Source organism: Phoca vitulina, unplaced genomic scaffold (genome assembly GCF_004348235.1).
Source record: "Phoca vitulina isolate PV1807 unplaced genomic scaffold, GSC_HSeal_1.0 scaffold8, whole genome shotgun sequence".
Lineage (NCBI taxonomy): Eukaryota > Metazoa > Chordata > Mammalia > Carnivora > Phocidae > Phoca > Phoca vitulina.
Window position 1 is genome coordinate 24,724,361 of NW_022589711.1, and position 19,655 is coordinate 24,744,015.

General features: G+C 39.0%; 2 protein-coding genes across 6 annotated transcripts in view; one reads left to right on the plus strand and one right to left on the minus strand.

The window, feature by feature from the left end:
* The window catches only part of CMSS1 (cms1 ribosomal small subunit homolog), a 374,963-nt gene that overhangs the window by 12,030 nt on the left and 343,278 nt on the right, over window positions 1–19,655 (plus strand). The window lies entirely within an intron of this gene.
* Window positions 1–19,655, minus strand: part of FILIP1L (filamin A interacting protein 1 like) — a 111,033-nt gene that overhangs the window by 5,172 nt on the left and 86,206 nt on the right. Inside the window, exon 2 of one of the 2 annotated variants that reach the window (XM_032406408.1) lies at window positions 15,087–17,862. In XM_032406408.1, the coding sequence (XP_032262299.1) occupies window positions 15,087–17,747 (2,661 nt within the window). In that variant the 5' untranslated portion in view covers window positions 17,748–17,862. Of the gene's footprint in view, window positions 1–13,316; window positions 17,863–19,655 lie in introns of those variants that run through there. The other variant, XM_032406410.1, reaches the window with a different exon arrangement.

Genomic DNA, 19,655 nt, shown 5'->3' on the forward strand with positions numbered 1-19,655 from the left:
TCACACTCTGTGACTCATTCATTTTATTGCTAGGAATCTTTTCTAGGAAATAATTAGAGATGTAGGCAAGGCTAATCACTTTTGCATTATTTATAACAAAAGTTTACACTATATATTACACTATAATCACAAGAAAGTATTATACTGTCTTGAAATGATGCTTTTGAAGATACAGGAAAATGCTTATTCAGAAATGTTAAAAGCTGAATTAAAATCTATATATGTGCTTTAACTATGTATGTTTGAAGAGAAAATACTAGGAGAAAATATACCAGTGCTGTCAGTGGGTAACTGGTTAGTGAAGTTATAGGTGTTTTTTATTTTTCTTCTATTTTCTATATTTTCTACAATAAGTATACAATTACAAAAAGCAACACTAAGTTATATTAAGAGATTAAAAAAAGAAGGAAACACTTCAGAGATCAGAACATTTATGTGCATATCAACCATATTTTCCCAACCATGAGCAGTAGCAGCTGCAACTGAAATCAGTAATGGACTAATTCAAGTTATCTGATCTTGTCACCATAGCAAATAATAGCCTTTCCAAGATGGGTTTCTGCAATGTCCTTTAACTTTGTCAAGATTTAGATTGGTTCTCCTATTGTACAAAAATCTGTTGGAATCCTATTTAAATTATAGATTCCTGGGCCTTCCCCCTAGAAATTATAATTCATTTGTCTATGGATGTGCCCAGACATCCTCAATTTTAATAAACTCTCAGGCTGATTCATCTGATGCAAGTGGTCAGGCTGCCACACTTCGAGAAACACTGCCATAGTTGAACCTCCTTTAGAAGTAAGTTTTAAGTTGTGGCATGCCTGGCTGGCTCAGTTGGTGGAGCGTCGGACTCTTGATCTCGGGGTTGTAAGTTCAAGTCCTGCATTGGGTTTACTTAAAAATTACTTAAAAATAAAATCTTAAAGGGGTGCCTGGGTGGCACCATCGATTAAGCATCCAACTCTTGGTTTCTGCTCAGGTCGTGATCTCAGGGTTGTGAGATCCAGCCCCATGTGGGGCTGTGGGCTCAGCACAGAGTCTGCTTGGGTTTCTCTCTCCCTGCCCCTCTAAGCCGCCCCCCGCCTGCACTTGCACGCTTTCTCTCTTTCTCTCTATCTCTCTAAAATAAATAAATCTTTTTAAAAAAATCTTAAAAAGGAAAAGAAAGAAGAAATAAGCTTTAAGTTTTCTTTCACCTGGAACTCTGGCCTGCCTGGGTGTGGGAGGTTCAATGGTTTTCCTCAACCTGTGGGGCTTTTAAAACGCTGCAGCTGTCCACATCCCTTCTTAGAACCTACTGACTCCGATTGTCTAGGAGTGTGGAATATGGGCATGTGAATTTTTAATAACTGCAGGTTATTCAGAACTGAAATCCCTGTGATAAACCAATTGGAATAGGAACACAATATTGGTGGGGCTTGTTTGTTTTACACTATATTGTTATGCTTTGGTGAAGACAACGTGGCTTGGGATGATGGTCATAGGTGGGGTCAGTTGCCGGAAAGTTACTGGGCTCCCATTGTTTCTAGACCATTGATGGTGCAAGCCAATTTTGTGTCTTCTTAACTCTGATTGCACTACATAGTTTTTACCTCTAGATGGCAGCAAAGGCTAGTTATTTTATTAGAACAGTCCTAAATGTCATTCGCCTATCTTTTAAAAAATGATTCTATGTGTTTCTTTATTTTTTCCTGTATGAATTTTATACTTGGACATATTTCAGAAATGAGATATGGAGCTTTAAAATGTGTCATCTCTTGAATCATTTTTATAGAACATTATGTCAAATAGCTCCAAGAAAGTTTTGTCCAAATTTGGAGTGCATATTGCAGGCGGAATCTATGCATATGTCTGTTTTAAGACCACACAGTAAATGTTCTACTCAGAGTTGGAGGCTCCTGGGTTCCATCAGAAAGCAGATGTCTTGGAGGAGATTAAGCTAGTTGGAAAGCTCATTCATAGAAGAAAATAATTTTTTTTTTTTTTAATGTTTAACTCAGTTCAACATGGAAATTGGGATTTGGAATGGATTACAGGTCTGAGGATGCCAAATTCAGTGAGGCAGAGGCATTGGTTTTATCTAGGGAGCAGGAGAAAGAAACGGAGTACATGTGTGGAATGTATTCACTAAATTCTTGAAATGTTGGCTTACTTGGTCCACAGTTTCTAAAAAGAAACCAAGCAATCTACAAGACTCCCTGGTTACAGCAAGTCATTAAATGATATTGAGCCTTTGTGACCAAAAGAAGTGCCGAAAGGTGAAAATGTTTTCAGTTTTATTTGAAGTCTTAATTATGTAGCCCAATTTCTACTTGATGCTTGTGCTCTTTCATATTATCATGGAGGGTACACATCTGAAAGCATACCAGAACAAAATCAGCATTTATGGGGAAGCTATTAGATCCTAGTTAGACAGCTGGAGTCAGGATGTTCCCTTTTCTGTAAATGAAATTAATTTTGTAAGTGCTTTGAACTTTTGGGAGATGTATTGGCAACATATTATCTAAGAAAACAGTGTTCCCTCAGGAGTGTTCCTGACTCCAAGGACTGCACAGGCCCTCAGTACACCTTTAGCTCTAGAGGTTGAAAGACTCAAAGCTCCCAAAGACCTCCTATCATTTTGATTTGTGGTTATTGGGGTGATGCAGGGTGGGGGTAGATTCAGTGCTGTCTGACTCCCTCAGGGACCCAGCTGTGTTATCAGAATAACAGTATTTTGTATTTTTGTTTTTATCTCTTTTTAATGGGAAAGTGCATAAGTGATTATGATAGATGTGATGAAAAGGAGGAAATGATAAACTGGAAAAAAACATCTTTGAAATATTATTGCCTTCATTTCTTTTGTCTTTTGTATTGTTTGGTAAATCACTACTAATTTGTATAAAGAAAAAAAAATGGAAATGACAGATAATGAATCTGGCAGATAGCCTGGAGTTTCATAAACTGCTTTGGGTTTTTTCTCTTGATTTTCTCAGAACTTCCTCATTATACAATAAAACTTTATCACTATAGATTTTACAGTTTTATATAGTGAGAGGTCCTTCAAAAGGAAACCCTATAGTTGGATTCGTTCATTCCTGTTAACCTCCTGTGAGAAAACGTTTGGTTTTAAATACTTGCAGTGCTATGATTTCTATTAAAGAGTTGTCTAGTTTCTGAGGAGGTTGATGCCTTTATTTTATAACGTAATATGCTTTGTGGTTGTACCTAGTTATATCCCAGTCTCTCTGTGGTAATTATACCATGGGCAGTGAGGACAATCCAAGAATAAACATTGAAATACAGTTTTCAAAAATCCTTCCTAACCCAGTTGTTTCCATTTTGTACCCAGACACATAGCATCACATATAGAAATAGTATGCTAAGGTAAAATATACTAACCTTGAAGTGTTGTCTTCCTTGTTTGTCTCCTTTCTTTTCCTTTTTTTTTTAAGATTTTATTTTTAAATAATTTCTACATCCAATGTGGGGCTCAAACACAACCCCGAGATCAAGAGTCGCATGCTCTACCGACTGAGCTAGCCAGGCGTCCCGTCCCCTTTCTTTTTATTCATCTGTCAGATTTTTTACCTCAGGTTTTGTTTTGTTTTGTTTTTTTCTTTTTTGGTGATCTTCCCACCCCTTCTTTCTCATTTCTTCATTTGCACCCATTTAAGTTTTTTCAGTTGTTCACAGGCTTACATTTTACAACAGCCTTGGGTCAGCAGTTAGAGCAGAAGCTGTGATGCCAGATAGACTTGGGTCTGCATTCTGGTTCTGGCACCAACTAGCTGTGTGTCCTCAGGCAAACCATTTAGCTATTCAGACTTCAGTTTCCTCATCTGTGATACTTATCTGGGTATTAGAGTATTACTTTACTGTTCTTTGGGGAGTAGGAAAGACCCTGGCCCATCAAAGTTCCTGATAAGTGTTTGTTGTTACTAATGTTAGCGGTATGAACTTTGTCTTTTTCCTTATATTTGTTCTTAAGATGCGTATTTCTTGATTATAATCATAACTTTTTTTCTTTGGTTATTTCATCTTCCTTGTTTTTCTGCTTTACCCTCTCCTATTAATTATTGGAGACATGTTAGCGAGTTGAGGCAGCCGACCAAGCAGTACTGTGTTTACTGGGCCGAGTTTCTAAGCAGTTCTGACCCAGAAAAGGATCTCTTCACACAACCTTTTCCTTCTTTATCCTACTTGGTCTGGTCATCATCTTTCTTTTTTAGAGTACCTGAAAACATACTATTTTCTACTTTTTTCTCTTTTCCTATCTTTTAATTGAAAAATGAAATGAAGTCCTGTGGCCCTGACATTCTGAGTCTATGAAAAGAACAAATGCAAGCCCGCTCTGGCCACCAGGCGTGTTGTTAGCCGCGTGAGCCTTTGTTGAACACCTACTACCACAGCATTTAAGTCCTGGGTAATGTAGTGCAGTGGTTCTTAAACTGTATAAGCCCAAGAATGAACCAGGCAGATTGTTTAAATGCGGATTTCCTGCATTGGTTTTCATAGGTCTAGGCATGTGGAAATCTGTGGAGTCCTGAGTGATTTTTATAAAGGTGATCAGTGACTGCATTTGAGAAACATTGATGTTAAGAGTTTCAAAAATAAATGATAGTGGATTCTTGCTGTCAAGAGATTATAGTATAGTATAGTGTATGAGAGATTATAAAAAAGAGGCAAAATAAAGTGCTATAATAGAGGTACAAACAGAAGTATTTTGGAAACTCGGGGGAAGATTGGCATTTGAGATAGGAGTAAGATTTCAAAAGGAGGAACAAAGTGAGAAGCTTATTCTAGCCCTAGGAACAGCATGAGCAAGGTGCAAGGCAGAAAGCTCAATGGTATGTGGGAGGATGGTCAGTACCGTGTTCTGGTGAGGACACAGGGGTTGTCCAGTTTCAAAGGGAGTTGAGGCAAGAGATGGAGGCCTGGTAGAAAGTTTGGAACTTGGATACTCAGTAATGTAAGTGTGAAGTAAGTGCTGTTTTTGGTGGTGGTGGGGTGGAGAGGACTGGAGAATTGCCATGATTAGGAAGGTACTGTAGAAAGATCACTAGCAACATGAGTGAAGATTGGATTAGAAACGTGAGGGGTTGAATGCAATAGATTAACTACCGTACACTACCATCCGTATTGAGGTCTGGATTTGGGGAGTAGTAGCACAAATAAAAGGGGGAGGGCAGAGAAAGAAATACCAGGGCAGTGTGGCTGACTAAATCTGGGGAGTAAGCAGAAAAGTGGAGAATGGCTCCCAGATGTTGAACCTTGGAACAAGGAAGGTAGTGGACCATCATCAGAAGTAAGACAAAGAGCAACTCAAAAGGAGCAGTGCAGTGGGGTGTGGGCACTTCCCAAGTTTGAAGTGTAGCTGGACCTTCCATGTGGAACTGTTTAGTAGGCATTGAAAACTTGGGAGATATTATTGCTTTGAGAATCATCATGAGAGAAATTGTTGATACTATTCAAGTGACTGAGAACCCAAGGGGAAAATGTAATTCTTTTCACCTGCCAATCTCTTCTTCTATGACAGATAATTCTACGTTCCTTGCCCAGAGCCTGAGAAGTGAGTTTTATTGGGCCCTATTCTGTGCCCACATGCCCACCCCACCCCCCGCCCCACCACAAGGCCACCAATCTTACTGATAAGAGTGTAACTAGTTCTGAGAGCAGCCCCCTACTAGAGGCATTTCTTCCCAGTTCTTGAACGATGCATAGTGATTGAATCATTATCCAGGCACTGATTGGCTAGCAGGGGGAAAGGAAATCCTGTCCCTGTCCTCCAGTGACCAGGCTGGCCCCTCTGCCATTGTGTCTGGGCTGAGCAGACAGATTACATAAACTTATATTCTGTGGGGGGATCTGCCAGTCCTTGGCACAGGGGCATTCAGTAATTACAGGATGCCCCCCCCTGCCTCCCCAGAGCACATTTCCTTCCTCATTGGCAGTCTGAGAAAACCTGGAATAGGGCCATAGTTGATAGGTTGGCCTAAAAAAATAGTAATAATTGTCCATTGTTCTCCCTAGTCTTCTCATTACCCTTCTTAGAAGCTAAAATTAGCGGCCCTGGCATTTATATTTTCTAAAATTTTTATAATACATATGTATTATTTTTATAATCAGAAAAAAGTTTTATATAAAGAATTGTGTTGCTTATGCCTGTCACTCTGAGAGATGTCATCCTTCTTCACTGAGATCCTTACCCATTGACCCCCTCCTTGTTACCCTGAAGGGATTGTTAGGTGTTTTAATGTTTCTTATGGGCCTTTTGGGGATCTGTTGCAATTTTTAGTTAACTTCTCTTTCTATAAAACTGTAATTTTCTGAAGCCCAATATCAATGAATTCAGGTAAGAACACCATTAAAAGGCAAAGAACAGAAAAGGGATAGCTCTTTTTTTTTTTTTTTAAGAGAAGGAGAAAAGCAGTCAACTCACTAATAATGAAGAATAGTAATTTGTTCTTGAGAAATTGTTGTGAGTTGTTTAAAGAGTGGTTGCATTGAAGCAAGTGTTTTTATGCATTTGTTTATGAGAGATAACATTGAAGACCAACTTGACGACTTTTTCTAAAATGTCAGTTTTATTTGTGGTGTTTCCTTGGTTTACAGTTATTTCATCCTGAATCGGAAGCAGAATTTAGAGACTGACAAGGTTGAACCCTAACACTTTTCCCCCTGAGCTCGGAAGATAAACGATGCTGCTGCTGCTGCTGTTTTTTTCTTCTTTAAGGTGATGTTCGGACCATCATTCTTTCCTTTTAAGATAATGGTGTTGCTTGAGAAGTGGAAATCCTAAATTAGGGTATACCATCCTGGAAGATTTTCTGGTCTTCTGCAGAGGCAGAAGTCCCACTACCTCTGGGCTAAGTTGCTGGTGCTTGTCTTTATGGTGGCTAGACTTTGATCCTTTGATTGTCTTTTCTGGAGGTGTTGGGTCACTATCAGGACTATCAAGGCACTACTTACTTATAAGCTTTGATATGCATGGTCGTGTTATTCCCTCTGTGGATCATTTTTATTCACTTCTGTTGTTGTGCTCTCCAGCCACCTCTGAGCCAATCAGGTACCTCATACTCCAAGCTCATTCTGCATGCCTGGCATTTTCCTGATGATGAGGAATTGTGCTTCTCCTTGGTCTTGCTTTCTCCCGTGTCCTATCCACAGCACATCCCCAAGTCCATCTTCCCCATGCCTGCCCATTTATGTGAGGCATGGCCTCTCAACATTCATTATCTCTTATTCCCCAAACAGTAACCTCAGGGAAATGGGAGGAGTTGGAAGGGGAGCCAGATCCCTCTGGACTGTGGTAATGATCATGGAAGGTTTCAGAAAAGGTAGGGCTTGAGCCAGACTTTTCGTGTGAGTCACTTGATGAGAGAAGAGAAAATTATCCATGTAGAGCAGTGGGGAGGAGGTAGGGGAAAGTCCTGTGTATATTTAGGGGCATTCCAAGTGTTCTGGCTAAAGTGGGAGACTTTTGAGATAAGAGTGAGTACAGGGATGTAATGTTAAGCAACCTGTCTATGCCCTTAAGTAATGGGAGAGGTTCAAATGCAATTTATTGTGCTTTCCACTTGTACTGCGGTAGCTTCTCAGTATGTTTCTCTGGAAAGAGAATGGGACAATATAACTAAATTTGTGTTATAACGTCTCATTTTTGTCACATACTAACAGAACAACCTGAAGAAATTGTCCTTACATCTCAGAATTAAAATTTTTTATCTCTAAAATTGTGAAGATACCTACTTTATAGGGTTGTTGTGAAATAAGTGTATAAAGTATTAGTTGTTTCCATTATCTCACTTCTCTGAGGTGAGATAGAATGCTCCCTAGCATTATATTCAAGGCCCTTCACAGTCCAACAGGACTGGGCCCTTAAGCTTAACCCTGCCCCAACCATCTCAGTTGCAGCCACACTACACTGCTCATTGTTTCTTGAACATTGTTTTTTTCCTCTCCTCCCTGCCCTCACACCTCTGCTCTTATGGGCACCTCCCTGGAACACCATTTGTCCTCTCTTTATCCTACTCTTCCTCATCTCTCATCTATTTCTGAAATCTAACCCCCGAACCTGCCCCCAGAGTAATGTGCTCCTCCTCCAAATTCCTGTAGTATTTATTATCTAAGAATTCCTTCTCTGTGTTATGCTCTTAATTACCTTTTAAGGTAGTCCTCAACTCCCACCCTAGATTCTAAATCTTACACTTGCATAACTGCCTTGCACAGCAATAAGTAATATTAGGTACTTCATAAATATTTGTTGGTTCATTCTTGTAGCTGATTTGTTGAAGAATGAAGAACGCTTGTATTCTAATACAAGACATTTGTGCCTCTGGTGGTTATAAGCTACTACAGAGGGAATTGAAACTTCTCAGAGAGGACTCTTTGGAAAGGTCTAAACAGTAAAGGGTTATCTCTTAAGTTCTTAGGAATCCTCCTGAAACCCTTTTCACCCACTAAGGCAAAGGTGGTTGGTTCTCTAGACTTTTCTTTCTTCTCTTGAAGGCATGTGAGAAATGGAAAGCTCATCTGAAAACTCAAGTTTGTAATACGGTATTGAAAGAAACAAAGGTACAGTATATTAACACAAATATAAATGTCAAATACACACGTGCTTTGGGCCAATCTGTCAAATTAGTAGAAACAACTAAAGTCTTCAGTGCAGATTTTTAAAGTTGCTTTGAGGCTTATGTTTAGTCAGATTCAGGATTTTCATCTTTATATACCAGACATAAGACTTTTCAAATGAGCTGTTAAATTTTTCCCACAGCAAGTCCTGTAAAAGAGGAACTGGCTCATAGAGTTAGTCAGTCCATCTCCCTAATGCAGTGGTTCTCAAATGGAGGTGATTTTACCCCCCAGAGAACACTTGGCTATGTCAGGAGCCATTTTTGTTTGTCACAGTTGGGGGATGCTGCTTGGCATCTAGTGGGTAGAAGCCAAGAATGCTCCTAGACATCCTAGAGTGCACAGGACATCCTTCCCCAACAAAGAATCATCAGATCCAAATTATCAATAGTCCTGAGGTTGAGAAAGTTTGCTCTAATAAGAAAAGAGCTGGTATGTTGAAGGTTAAAAGGCTAATTCATAGAATTTTAAAGAAGAAAACACATCTTTAGTGACCATCTAGTAGTTAGGACACCTGCAAGTGGGAAAATGAGGAAGAAGAAATTTAATTTCTGAAAGGAAACTCATGCAGATAATCGGTTTGTTTATTTATGCCCAACCTTATTTCCCAAAGGAATTTTAAGCAATTTGAAAAGGGTGTCAAGCCATGGAGAAAATTCAGAAATCACTGGAAGTTAGAACTAGATATGATATTAGAGATCACCAAGTCCAGTTCTCTTTATTTCACAAAAATTAAATGACTTTTCTAGGGCCCCATAGCTGACTGGGAAGGGCATGAACTGGAACCTGATCTTGTTTGCTAGCCTCAAATGTTCCCTCCCACCCCATAAATCGACTTCTCTAAATCTTTCTTTGGCCTATTTCAAGCCTCAATTGCTCTGTGAAGCCTTGTTAATCTACTGTTTAGTCCTGCTTAATCTCTAGTTTACTGTGTGAATTTAGTTTGCACTTGATTAAATATTATCTAATACTCTTTTGTTTCTTGTCTCCTTCCTTTCAAAGGCAGTGAATCTTTTGTCTCCATATCTGCCCCAGTGTTGGTAGAAGACAGGCAGTTCAGTGGATGTCATGATCAGTGGATTAACCAGTTGTGTCCATGTGGTGCTTTGAAGAGAAGACACCGTGCATGTCACAGACATATGAGTGGCATGTCAGTGAACCCATTCCACCTTTCCAGAGGCCTAAGGAATGCAAAGTGAAACAGGCTTTGTGGATCTGCAGGGCCTGTACACATTGTTAGTGATGCGAAGATGACTAGGCTTTCAAAAGCAAAATAGAACTCAGGGGCAAAAAAAATCCTAGATAACGTTACAAAAATATCATACAGGACCATTGGGCTATGGGGGAAAAAGGAAATTACTAAAATAGGAACATTTAAAAAGCTTTCAAAAACTGCCTTAATCAGACAAATTTTATTTCTCTTGATCAATAATTTTATTAAAAAAAACAAGTGAAATTTTAAAATAAAGCTACAAGTAAAGAAGATTGTTCCTAGGATAGCTGACTGTAGCCCAGAGTACATTTTTATGGCACCATTTTAAGTGTAAAAACTAGTGTCCTGATGGAATGTTGACAGATTTATATGTGCTACCATATGAACAGTGTTAAAGTTCATCATCAAATGATAAAGTACTTAGAAGTGTTGGCCAATTAACTGGCTGGACTCCCTAAGGATTCCTTACCCTACATTGTTGCCTTTGGGGGATGCCTGCTCTGATACATTTCATTGCACAGTGGAAGGGTCCATCAGTTGGAAAGGAAAGGATTTGGAGTTTAAATGAAAATGAATTTAAGGGGTTTTAAGATTGGGGACTTTATTGAACCACTTATCTTCCTTGCTCTTTTCTTGGCATTTGCTCCACTGTGGCCTAAGGTGAATGGAGTCCTTTGTTTTGGTTCATCCAAACTGCTCTCTTTAATGTGTGTTCTGGACCATTCCCAAGAAATGCTGTAGGGTTATTGAGGGCCTGGGATCTGAGGGAGAAACAGCTTGTAGGTGTCAGACAGCCTGCTACTGCTCAGCTAAAAATTCAGGCATCTATGCTTTGCTACAATTGTAAAACTAGGAACCTTACCACCTTATAAAACGATAGTTTTTATTAAGCTTTTCTTCTGAATAAAAAGAAAACCTGGGGAATGAGCGTTCTATTTGTCATGCCAGCCACTAGAGGGCAGAATAGTCACACTTCCTTGGACAGGTGTAATTCATTCTGATAGAGTGGGACTGTCGTCAGAACACATTTGCTAATGTTTATCAATGTAGGAATTTCTAAAACAGTGAAATTCCTACTTTAGAGTGTATACTAATCAGCAGAGTAATTTGTTAAAAGTGCAGCTTCCTGGGTCATACCCTCGGAGATTCTCATACATGTATGTTGGATTTTACTTTGAGAAACACAGGATCTTAATGTTTTGGGCATGCATTTTTGCCTGATTATGTTTTCTTTTAGGATTGCAAAGCAAAATGATTTTTGGAGGGAAAAACAATAACAGAAACCAAGGTATAGGGAAATTAGAATGTTGTTAATTTAAAGATCTTTCCTTGCCATTGTCTTATAAGTTTCAGAGGAGACTCACTGTAAAGATTCAGAATCAAAGAAGCTACCAAAAACATGTTTTTGTCTGGAGTTCTATGTCAGTCAGTAAAGATCATCAAATCCTTAGGCTTCAATTCTAAGAATTTTTTAATGAAATATCCTTTTTATGACCATCTTATAGTACAACCTACTTTTTATCCTTTGGGTGACATGAAGACCTATGTCCTAATGTCTTGGTGTTGTGAAGTATAGTTGTGTGGACCTTCTGAGTAGATTTATGTAATTCTGTCATCATCTTGAACAAATAAAGACCTTCCTTTATATGTAAAGATCCAACTATAGTAATGCACATTGTCCTAGTAAGGGTGATGATTTTATTTTTGCCATTGCCCCCAGGGAACAGAGGCAACCTCGGAGTTTTGCCACTGTTCTTAAAAGGACAGAAGAATATGGAAAATCATTTAAATCTATGGTAGGATGCTGCAGCTTAAAAAATTAGATAGGAGAACTGAGTAAAATGAAAATTGGTTCTGAAGCTGGGACTTCAGATGAAATGAAATGAAAGGAAGATATTTTATCAGATGTATATAAAAACTGTCTTCTGTGAGTCTCTCATGGGCCTCCTTCTTCTAAGAAAACAAACTTCCACCCTTACATATCTCATATGAAGATTTTCCAGTGTCACTTCCTTCCTCCTTCCTGGCTTGCAAGGTTCTTCTGTGATTATATACAAATGAAAAAGAAAGTTCTATAACCTTTCAAACATACACACGGTTATAAAAATTTAATTTTGAGGGGCACCTGGGTGGCTCAGTCAGTTAAGCATCTGCCTTCGGCTCAGGTCACAATCCCAGGGTCCTGCTTAGCAGGGAGCTTGCTTCTCCCTTTCCCTCTCCCCCTGCTTTTTTTTTTTTTTTTAAAGATTTTATTTATTTATTTGACAGAGAGGGAGACAGCGAGAGAGGGAACACAAGCAGGGGGAGAGGCAGAGGGAGAAGCAGGCCTCCCACTGAACAGGGAGCCCGATGCGGGGCTCGATCCTAGGACCCTGGGATCATAACCTGAGCCAAAGGCAGACGCTTAACAACTGAGCCACCCAGGCGCCCTCCCTCTCCCCCTGCTTGTGCATGCTCTCTCTCTCTCTGTCAAATAAAATATTTAGAAAAAAAATAAATAAAAATTTAACTTTGAAATTGAGTATTAAAAGTCTAGAATGTGTGAATGGGAAGATGCTCTTTTTTAATGTGTGATTTTATGGAAAGGGGCAGATGCTTTTTTTTTCCAGAAATGATGCTGTCTTTACCATAAATTTTAATTAGTAACACTTTTAATTATATATGTTATTAATATGACAGTGTTCCTAAATTCTGATGGTGATGTGAATTATTATACTGAAGTAATCCTCCCAGTAGAAGAACCTCTAAAAGAGGTTCAGTTCCTTGAAAGTCCAGTAAACTTTTAGTAACATTAATCACTTGGGATGCCTATTTGTAGTAAATATCTAGAGCAGATGATGAAATGAGAATTTGTGCATTATAATCACGGAGCACAGATCCTGTGGTGTTAACTTTATTGTAGAGAATTGTTCTGGCTCACATGAGAAATTGAACCCTTACAAAAGGGATGAACTATTCAAGAGCCCAGAGCTTTTCAAACTCTGTTAGTTACAGGTGCGCCAGGAATGGATGTCCCCTCAGCAGATGGGGCAACATATTTTCTCTCTGGGCCATTACGTTACAAAGGTTGGGAAGCACTGCAAAGACCTTGTTCTTTCGTTCTTTCTACTTTCTGTCATGCTCCAAAATGTTATGTGTATCCTCTCTTGATTATATCTAAAAAAGCATCTTAGGCAGTAGCATTATCAATGTCTACTTTGAAAAATGTAAAATTAAGTATGTAGTTTCTTCTAAAGTTCTAGCCTAAGGTGACTTAAAAATAAAAATAGTTTTGGGGTGCTGGGTGGCTCAGTCGGTTAAGCATCTGCCTTCAGCCCAGGTCCTAATCTCAGGGTCCTAGGATAGAGCCCTGCATCAGGCTCCCTGCTTTAGCAGGGAGCCTGTTTCTCCCTCTCCCTCTGCCTCCCTCCAGCCCCCACTCCTCATTCTCTCTCTCTCTTTCTCAAATAAATAAAATCTTTAAAATAAATAAATAAATAAACATAGTTTTGAAAAACATTTAGACCGTCATATATTTTGTAATACAGTTGGGTCACTGCCGATTCCCAAGATAAATGTGTTGAAACAGAAGCTTTCTCATTCATCACCAGCCTCAGCTTTCATCCAAATTTATTTAATGATGATGCAAGCCCACAGCATTGGTGTTGCAGTTCATCACCATGGAAGTGTTTCTGTCAACAAATCCTCGCTTTGCTATCATGAAATTGATTTTGCAGGGAAAAGGAGGATAATCATGGAAGATTTCTTTTACTTCTAAAGATCTTCACAGTTTGCCTGGGTGTCTAAATGAATTGTGTTTAAAATCAGTAGCTGGCAGTAAAATTGACCAAACTAAATTAACAATTATGAGGTTGGAAAGGGGAAACTGGTAATGAGCTATTTTGTCTGATTTTTTTTTTTTTAATGCAACTTGGGGACCAGATTTGTAATTTAAAATGTTCCTCTGAAAACTGTTGTTCTCTGCTATGGAAATATAGATCATTTTGAAAGAGTCCTATAAGGTAAGTATCAGAATTCTTAGAATGCTTTGGCTAAATTTTTCTCACTTATCTTGTAAATGACGTAACAATAATCACAGAAGAAATTTTCCTCAACTAACATAATGTATGATTTTTTTTTAAAATATGCCTTTTCTATAACTTGTGTTTGAAACTATCTTTGGCTTCTATTTGCTTGTTTAGAGGTGGGGGGAAAATGCAATTACATTGTAAGCTTCTGAATATAGCCAATTTATAAGCAAGATAGAAGCACCTACCTTAAATAATCCAAACTATTTTGGGATCCAGATAGGAAAGAAAAACAAGAATGACATTTTTGCTTTGAAGCAGTGTTCAAGAGCATATATCATGGTGGCTGATTTCAGGTTTGGATGCAAATACATATGTTTTATGAGGGTTTTCACCTATAGTAGAAATACAGTCAATTCTTGATTGTCAAGGTAACTTGTGTTTTCAAATGTGCTTTTTCTGGCTTCCTGTCACATTTCATTTTTACTTTCACCATCAGCTCATATGTGCTTATAAAAGCAAATTATTTAATTTTATTCACTTAGTGTCAGTAAACATTTATTAAGTTCTCAATATGTGATAGGCACTTTGCTGGGCACCAAGGATACTGAGATACATCTCAAGCAGGAAGTTAAGTTTGCTCCTGAGAGATCTTACAGTTCACTTTAAAAACAAAGAGACATAAATTTTATTTATTTGAACCACTTCCTCTTCCTCTAATAACGTGTGATCAGAAGTTGACTGTAAATGGGAAGTGGGAAGTAGGTCCTACTTGTTTTTAAGGAAGAATTAATAGACCTTGTGAACAGGAAGTAAAATTCTGTTATACATGCAAAAATATAACACAAAATGACCAAAAAAAAAATTCAGCAAGCAATGGTAAAAATAACAAATTATTTACTGCTTTAAAATGTTAAAGTATTTTATCAAGACAAGTTGCAGTGAAATTAATGTGAGTTATGGAAAATGAAATACATAAAGATGTATTTATACAAGTGCAGACTAAATATTTTCCATACAGGTATGTAAATGAAAAGATATACAGTAAGTGCACACTTGGTATGACTATTTCAGGCAACACTTAGTTAGTTTCAGATACTCTTGGATAGTTCATGCACAAACCTTCCCAAAGTACAAGTTCAGTCAGTCTTTTGGGGGATGTGGAGGGATAATTAAAAAGGATTGAGTTCCTTGCAAAAATAGCACTATAGACCGGATGAGGGTGAGAGTCGTCAGTTATATATATTACTTACTGTAATTTGTGATTGTCGAGGAAGAGGTGTGGCTGTTGGTGTAATAGTAATACTGCTGGTGACTTTATTGGTTGTTTTGTTTAGGGCCCCATTAGTTAAGCCTTGAGTTCGGTTATCCTGTGGTGGTGTTGAAGGGCTGGCAGGTCTCACGGGGCTGGCTACAGCTTGCATGTAAGGACTTCCTAAGTGAATGTGAATTTTATTATCCTCAGTAGTTATCACACTTGAACTGTTGCTGTTTGAACGTTGAAACTGCCATGATGACTGCCGGTCAGGGGAGACTCTGAAAATCGCATGCTTGGCACTGATTTCTATCGGTTCTGGGGAACGTCCCTGCTCAGGAGAGCCTGCTGAACCAGTCACAGCCAAAACCTGAATAGGTGACATTGTCCTTTCTGGAGTTACAGAACCACAAGACTCTGGGGTCTGCGCTCTGGCAAAGGTTGCCATGGTAATTGGGGACATGCTTTGCTCTAAATTCATGAGGCCTTCAGCAGAAGTTTTGGATTTCACTGGTGTTATGGAGGCATTTTGGAGGATGGTTATCCTTTGCTTTGGGGTGCCACAGTTTGGTATCACCGCAGTGCTTGTGTAAGAGTGAGGACTTTCTGTAGTCGGACTTGTGATTTCAAGAGTGGCTGTGTTTTGGACATGGTCTGGAGTAACTTTTATATGAAGTGGCTGCCCAGGCGTGTGGCTTAGGACTAGATCTCCAGGTTGCATGAAGTTGCCATTGGGTTTAGTTTGTATTTTTCCATTCTGAGGATAGCTCTCCTTAGATTTCATCCAAGGAATCCATAGTTTCCTGTTAACAGGACAGGGAGTAGATGAATTGCATTTGAAGGATAGCACAGATTCCTCATCATTAGGTTCCTCATCCTGGTCCTCACTCTCCTCATACAACTGACCGTTGATGACTGCTCGTTCCAGAGGAATGAGACTCTTATAATCGGGTGGCTCATTGTCTCCTACTTCTGTCTGAACTTCTTTAGAAAATACTTGAGGGTCAGAGATGATTCTTCCATTGAGACTAGGCCGGAGGCTCTTACTAAAATGCTGGTACCTCTCTAACTCTTTAGTTAGATTTTCAATCTCTCTTCCTAAATCTCTGTTCCTATTTTCTTGTTGATTGAGTTTCTTTTGCAGAACTGAATGACCTCCCTGGAGATGACATATTAGGTCCTCAGTTGCCATGTATTCATGAATTTTCTCTTTCAGTGCATCCACTTCTCTTAAGAGGTGCCCTGATTTAGCTTCTTCTTCTTGAAGGCTTTTGAAAAGCCATTGTTCATGGCTGGACTCTGTCTTTTCTGCTAACTTGTACTTATTAAGTTCCATTTTAACATGTTCCAGCTCTTCAGATAAAAATTGAGCTTTATCTCGTTCATTAGCATACCTTCGTTCTAGAGTCTCATACTCATCTTCTGTTTTCATAAGGTCGTCCTCAATGGCTTTCATATCCTTTAACTTCAGTCTCAGTCTTTCCACTTCTTGAGAGAGCTCTTTAATCTTATTGTTTTCTTGGTGTAATGCTGTTGTAGACTTAGTAGAATCTTGATTTAATTTGTTTTTTAGAAAATCTTTCTCAAATGCTTCCAATGATTGAAGTCTATTTTTCAGCATATTAACTTTGGACAGGAGATCATTTCCTTTTTCTTCTTCTGCTTTCAGTTTGTTCTTTAGATCATCTCTCTCCTTGGTGACACTGTACATTTTTTCTTCCACATCAGTTTTGGATTTCAGTGCCCTTTTTGTTTCCTCAATTAGCTTCTCAGTAACTGTTGTCACTTTATTTTGCTCCATTTGAAGTTGAGAAGAAGCAGCTTGTAACTTATCTTCAGTTTGCTTTAATTTTTCACTCATTGTTTTCCTTTCATCTACCAGCATCACAGTTAATGTTTTTAGTTTAGTTAAGTCCTCTTTTAGGGTGAATTCTGTCTTTTCCAGCCGACTTTCAATGGCTTCTAGCTCTTTGATCCTTACTTTTAAACTCTCCAGTTCTTGAGACAACTGCTTTGTGGTCATCCTTTCTTTTTCTAAATTGCATTTCAGAGAGTAACATTCTTGTTTGCTTTTGTTGAAGGCATCTTCTAATTTGTCCAGAGCCATAATTCTTTTATTGAGTTTTTCAACCTCGAGTTTGAAGTCTTTACTCTGTGATGTTTCCTTTTCAAGCCTCTTATTGAGATCTCTGCACTGCTCCTCCATTTTTATGAGTTCTTCATCCTTCCCTTCCATTTCTAGCACACGTTTCCTGAGCTCCTCCACCTCAGCCATGATACCGCAGTTTCCATATTCTCCCTTGTTGATTTTTTCTTTTATATCTTGCAGCTCCTCTTCTGCTTTTCGTAAAGACCTGTTTGTCTCTTCTAACTCATCAATTTGCCGGCTGAGTGCTGCCAGCTTTTGTCGAAGCTGGCGATTTTGGCTGTCCTCGTTGGTGAGCTTTGCCATAATTGTTTCTTGGTTCTGGTGAAACTTTGTGGTCTGTGTTTGCAGTTCTTTCTCTAATCTGGTTGCCTTCTGCTCTTCTTCCTGAACTCGGGTTTCAGTGAGGGCTAGTTTAGCATGTGTTTCCTTTGCATTTGTGGTTAGGTCTTGGATTTTCTGTCTTTGAAGGGCAAGCTGTGCTGTCAGCCTTTGTTGTTCGTCCACCACCATCAAAGCAAAAGACTTCAGTTTGGTCAGCTCCTCTTTCAGGGCAGTGACCCTTTTTTCCTTTTCTTGCTCCTTCTTCTCCTGGGACTTGGTTTCTTGGTCAATCAGCTTCTTTAATCTGAAAAATACAAGAGTGCATTCTATTTTGTGATTGGTGCTTCACCAACTTATCAGTTGTGATTAAACATTTGTGTAATTTAAAGATTTTTATTTATTTATTTGAGAGAGAGAGAATGAGAGAGAGCGAGCACATGAGAGGGGGGAGGGTCAGAGGGAGAAGCAGACTCCCTGCCGAGCAGGGAGCCCAATGCGGGACTCGATCCAGGGACTCCAGGATCATGACCTGAGCCGAAGGCAGTCGCTTAACCAACTGAGCCACCCAGGCACCCAAACATTTGTGTAATTTAAAAAGATCGATTAGCTATACAGAATATGGAAAGGAATTCCTGAATTTGATTGGAGAGGAGAATCTTGATAAACAGTTATCTTGCTTTTTTGCTTTCACTACTCCCTCTCCCCCAACCCCTTGTTGATTGGTAATAGTTGTAGTTCACCAGGAGCCTTAGTGGAAGAATAAAGGTAAAAAATAGTTGGTATAAATTGCTTGTGTAACAGAATCCGTAGACAGTCTAGCCTGAAAGCTGTAAAAACAGAGTTTCAAGATGACCTGGCTTCAATATTGGCCCTACTCTACCAGCTAATTAACCTGGGCAGTTATTTAACATCCTTGAGCTTCAGTTTCCTGATATGAAAAATGGAGGCAATAATTGTATTATCTCAGTGGCCATTTGTGAAAATTCAATGAGATAATTCGTCTAAGATTCTCATAGTGCTGGCACATAGTAAGCATTTGGTAAGTGTTAGTTATTGCTGTTGTCCTTTCTTATTAATGTGGCTATGGTTACATTTATAAAATGTTTTACAGGGAGCAGGGTGGCTCAGTTGGTTAAGGCCCTGCCTTCGGCTCAGGTCATGATCCCACAGGGTCCTGGGATCGAGCCCCACGTCAGGCTCCTTGCTCAGAGGAGAGCCTGCTTCTCCCTCTCGCTCTGCCTGCCTCTCTGCCAACTTGTGCTCTCTCTGTCAAATAAAATCTTTAAAAAAATGTTTTGCTTGAACCATTATAATATGTGGCACATTAAGTTTGGTCCACAATTTCTTGATTCTTGGGAGCCTGGATGGCTCAGTTGTTAAGCGTCTGCCTTTGGCTCAGGTCATGGTCCCAGGGTCCTGGGATCGAGCCCCACATCGGGCTCCCTGTTCGGTGGGAAGCCTGCTTCTCCCTCTCCCACTCCCCCTGCTTGTGTTCCCTCTCTCTCTGTCAAATAAATAAAATCTTAAAAAAAAAAATTCTTGATTCTTAATTGAGATAAAATTCTATTCACATTGCTTAGAAGTTACACACTTCACTGATGGACTTTTCTGCCAATTAAAACTTGGTTTACACTAGCATAACATTGTGCCAGGAATCACTCACCTCACATATATCTTTATCCCCATAGCGACTGGCAGTTGAATGAGGGGAATTGAGAGGTATCTGAAGGGGTTTAGAGTTTTCATAACGTACAGCAAGAGCACAGGGTTTAATAGGAAAGAGTTTATTGATTAGAGTCAGATGCTAGAAATGATGGAAGAAAAACTATCAGGAACATGATGATTCTATTATAATGTTACTTAATGTTTTAAATTTGTTGGCATAAAAGGATGTCTATTTACATGTAATATAAATCATCTCTTCCACCCACTTTTCTCCTCAGCAGTGAGGTCATAGCTTTAAATTTGTGGCACTCTTAATTACATTGGGAATGGGCTGATTATAGAGGATATAATTACAGCTTTGCAATATTGTTATACAGAAGCTAAAATAGAATGGAATTCCTGAAGAATTGAACTAAAGGACTTGTTATGGGT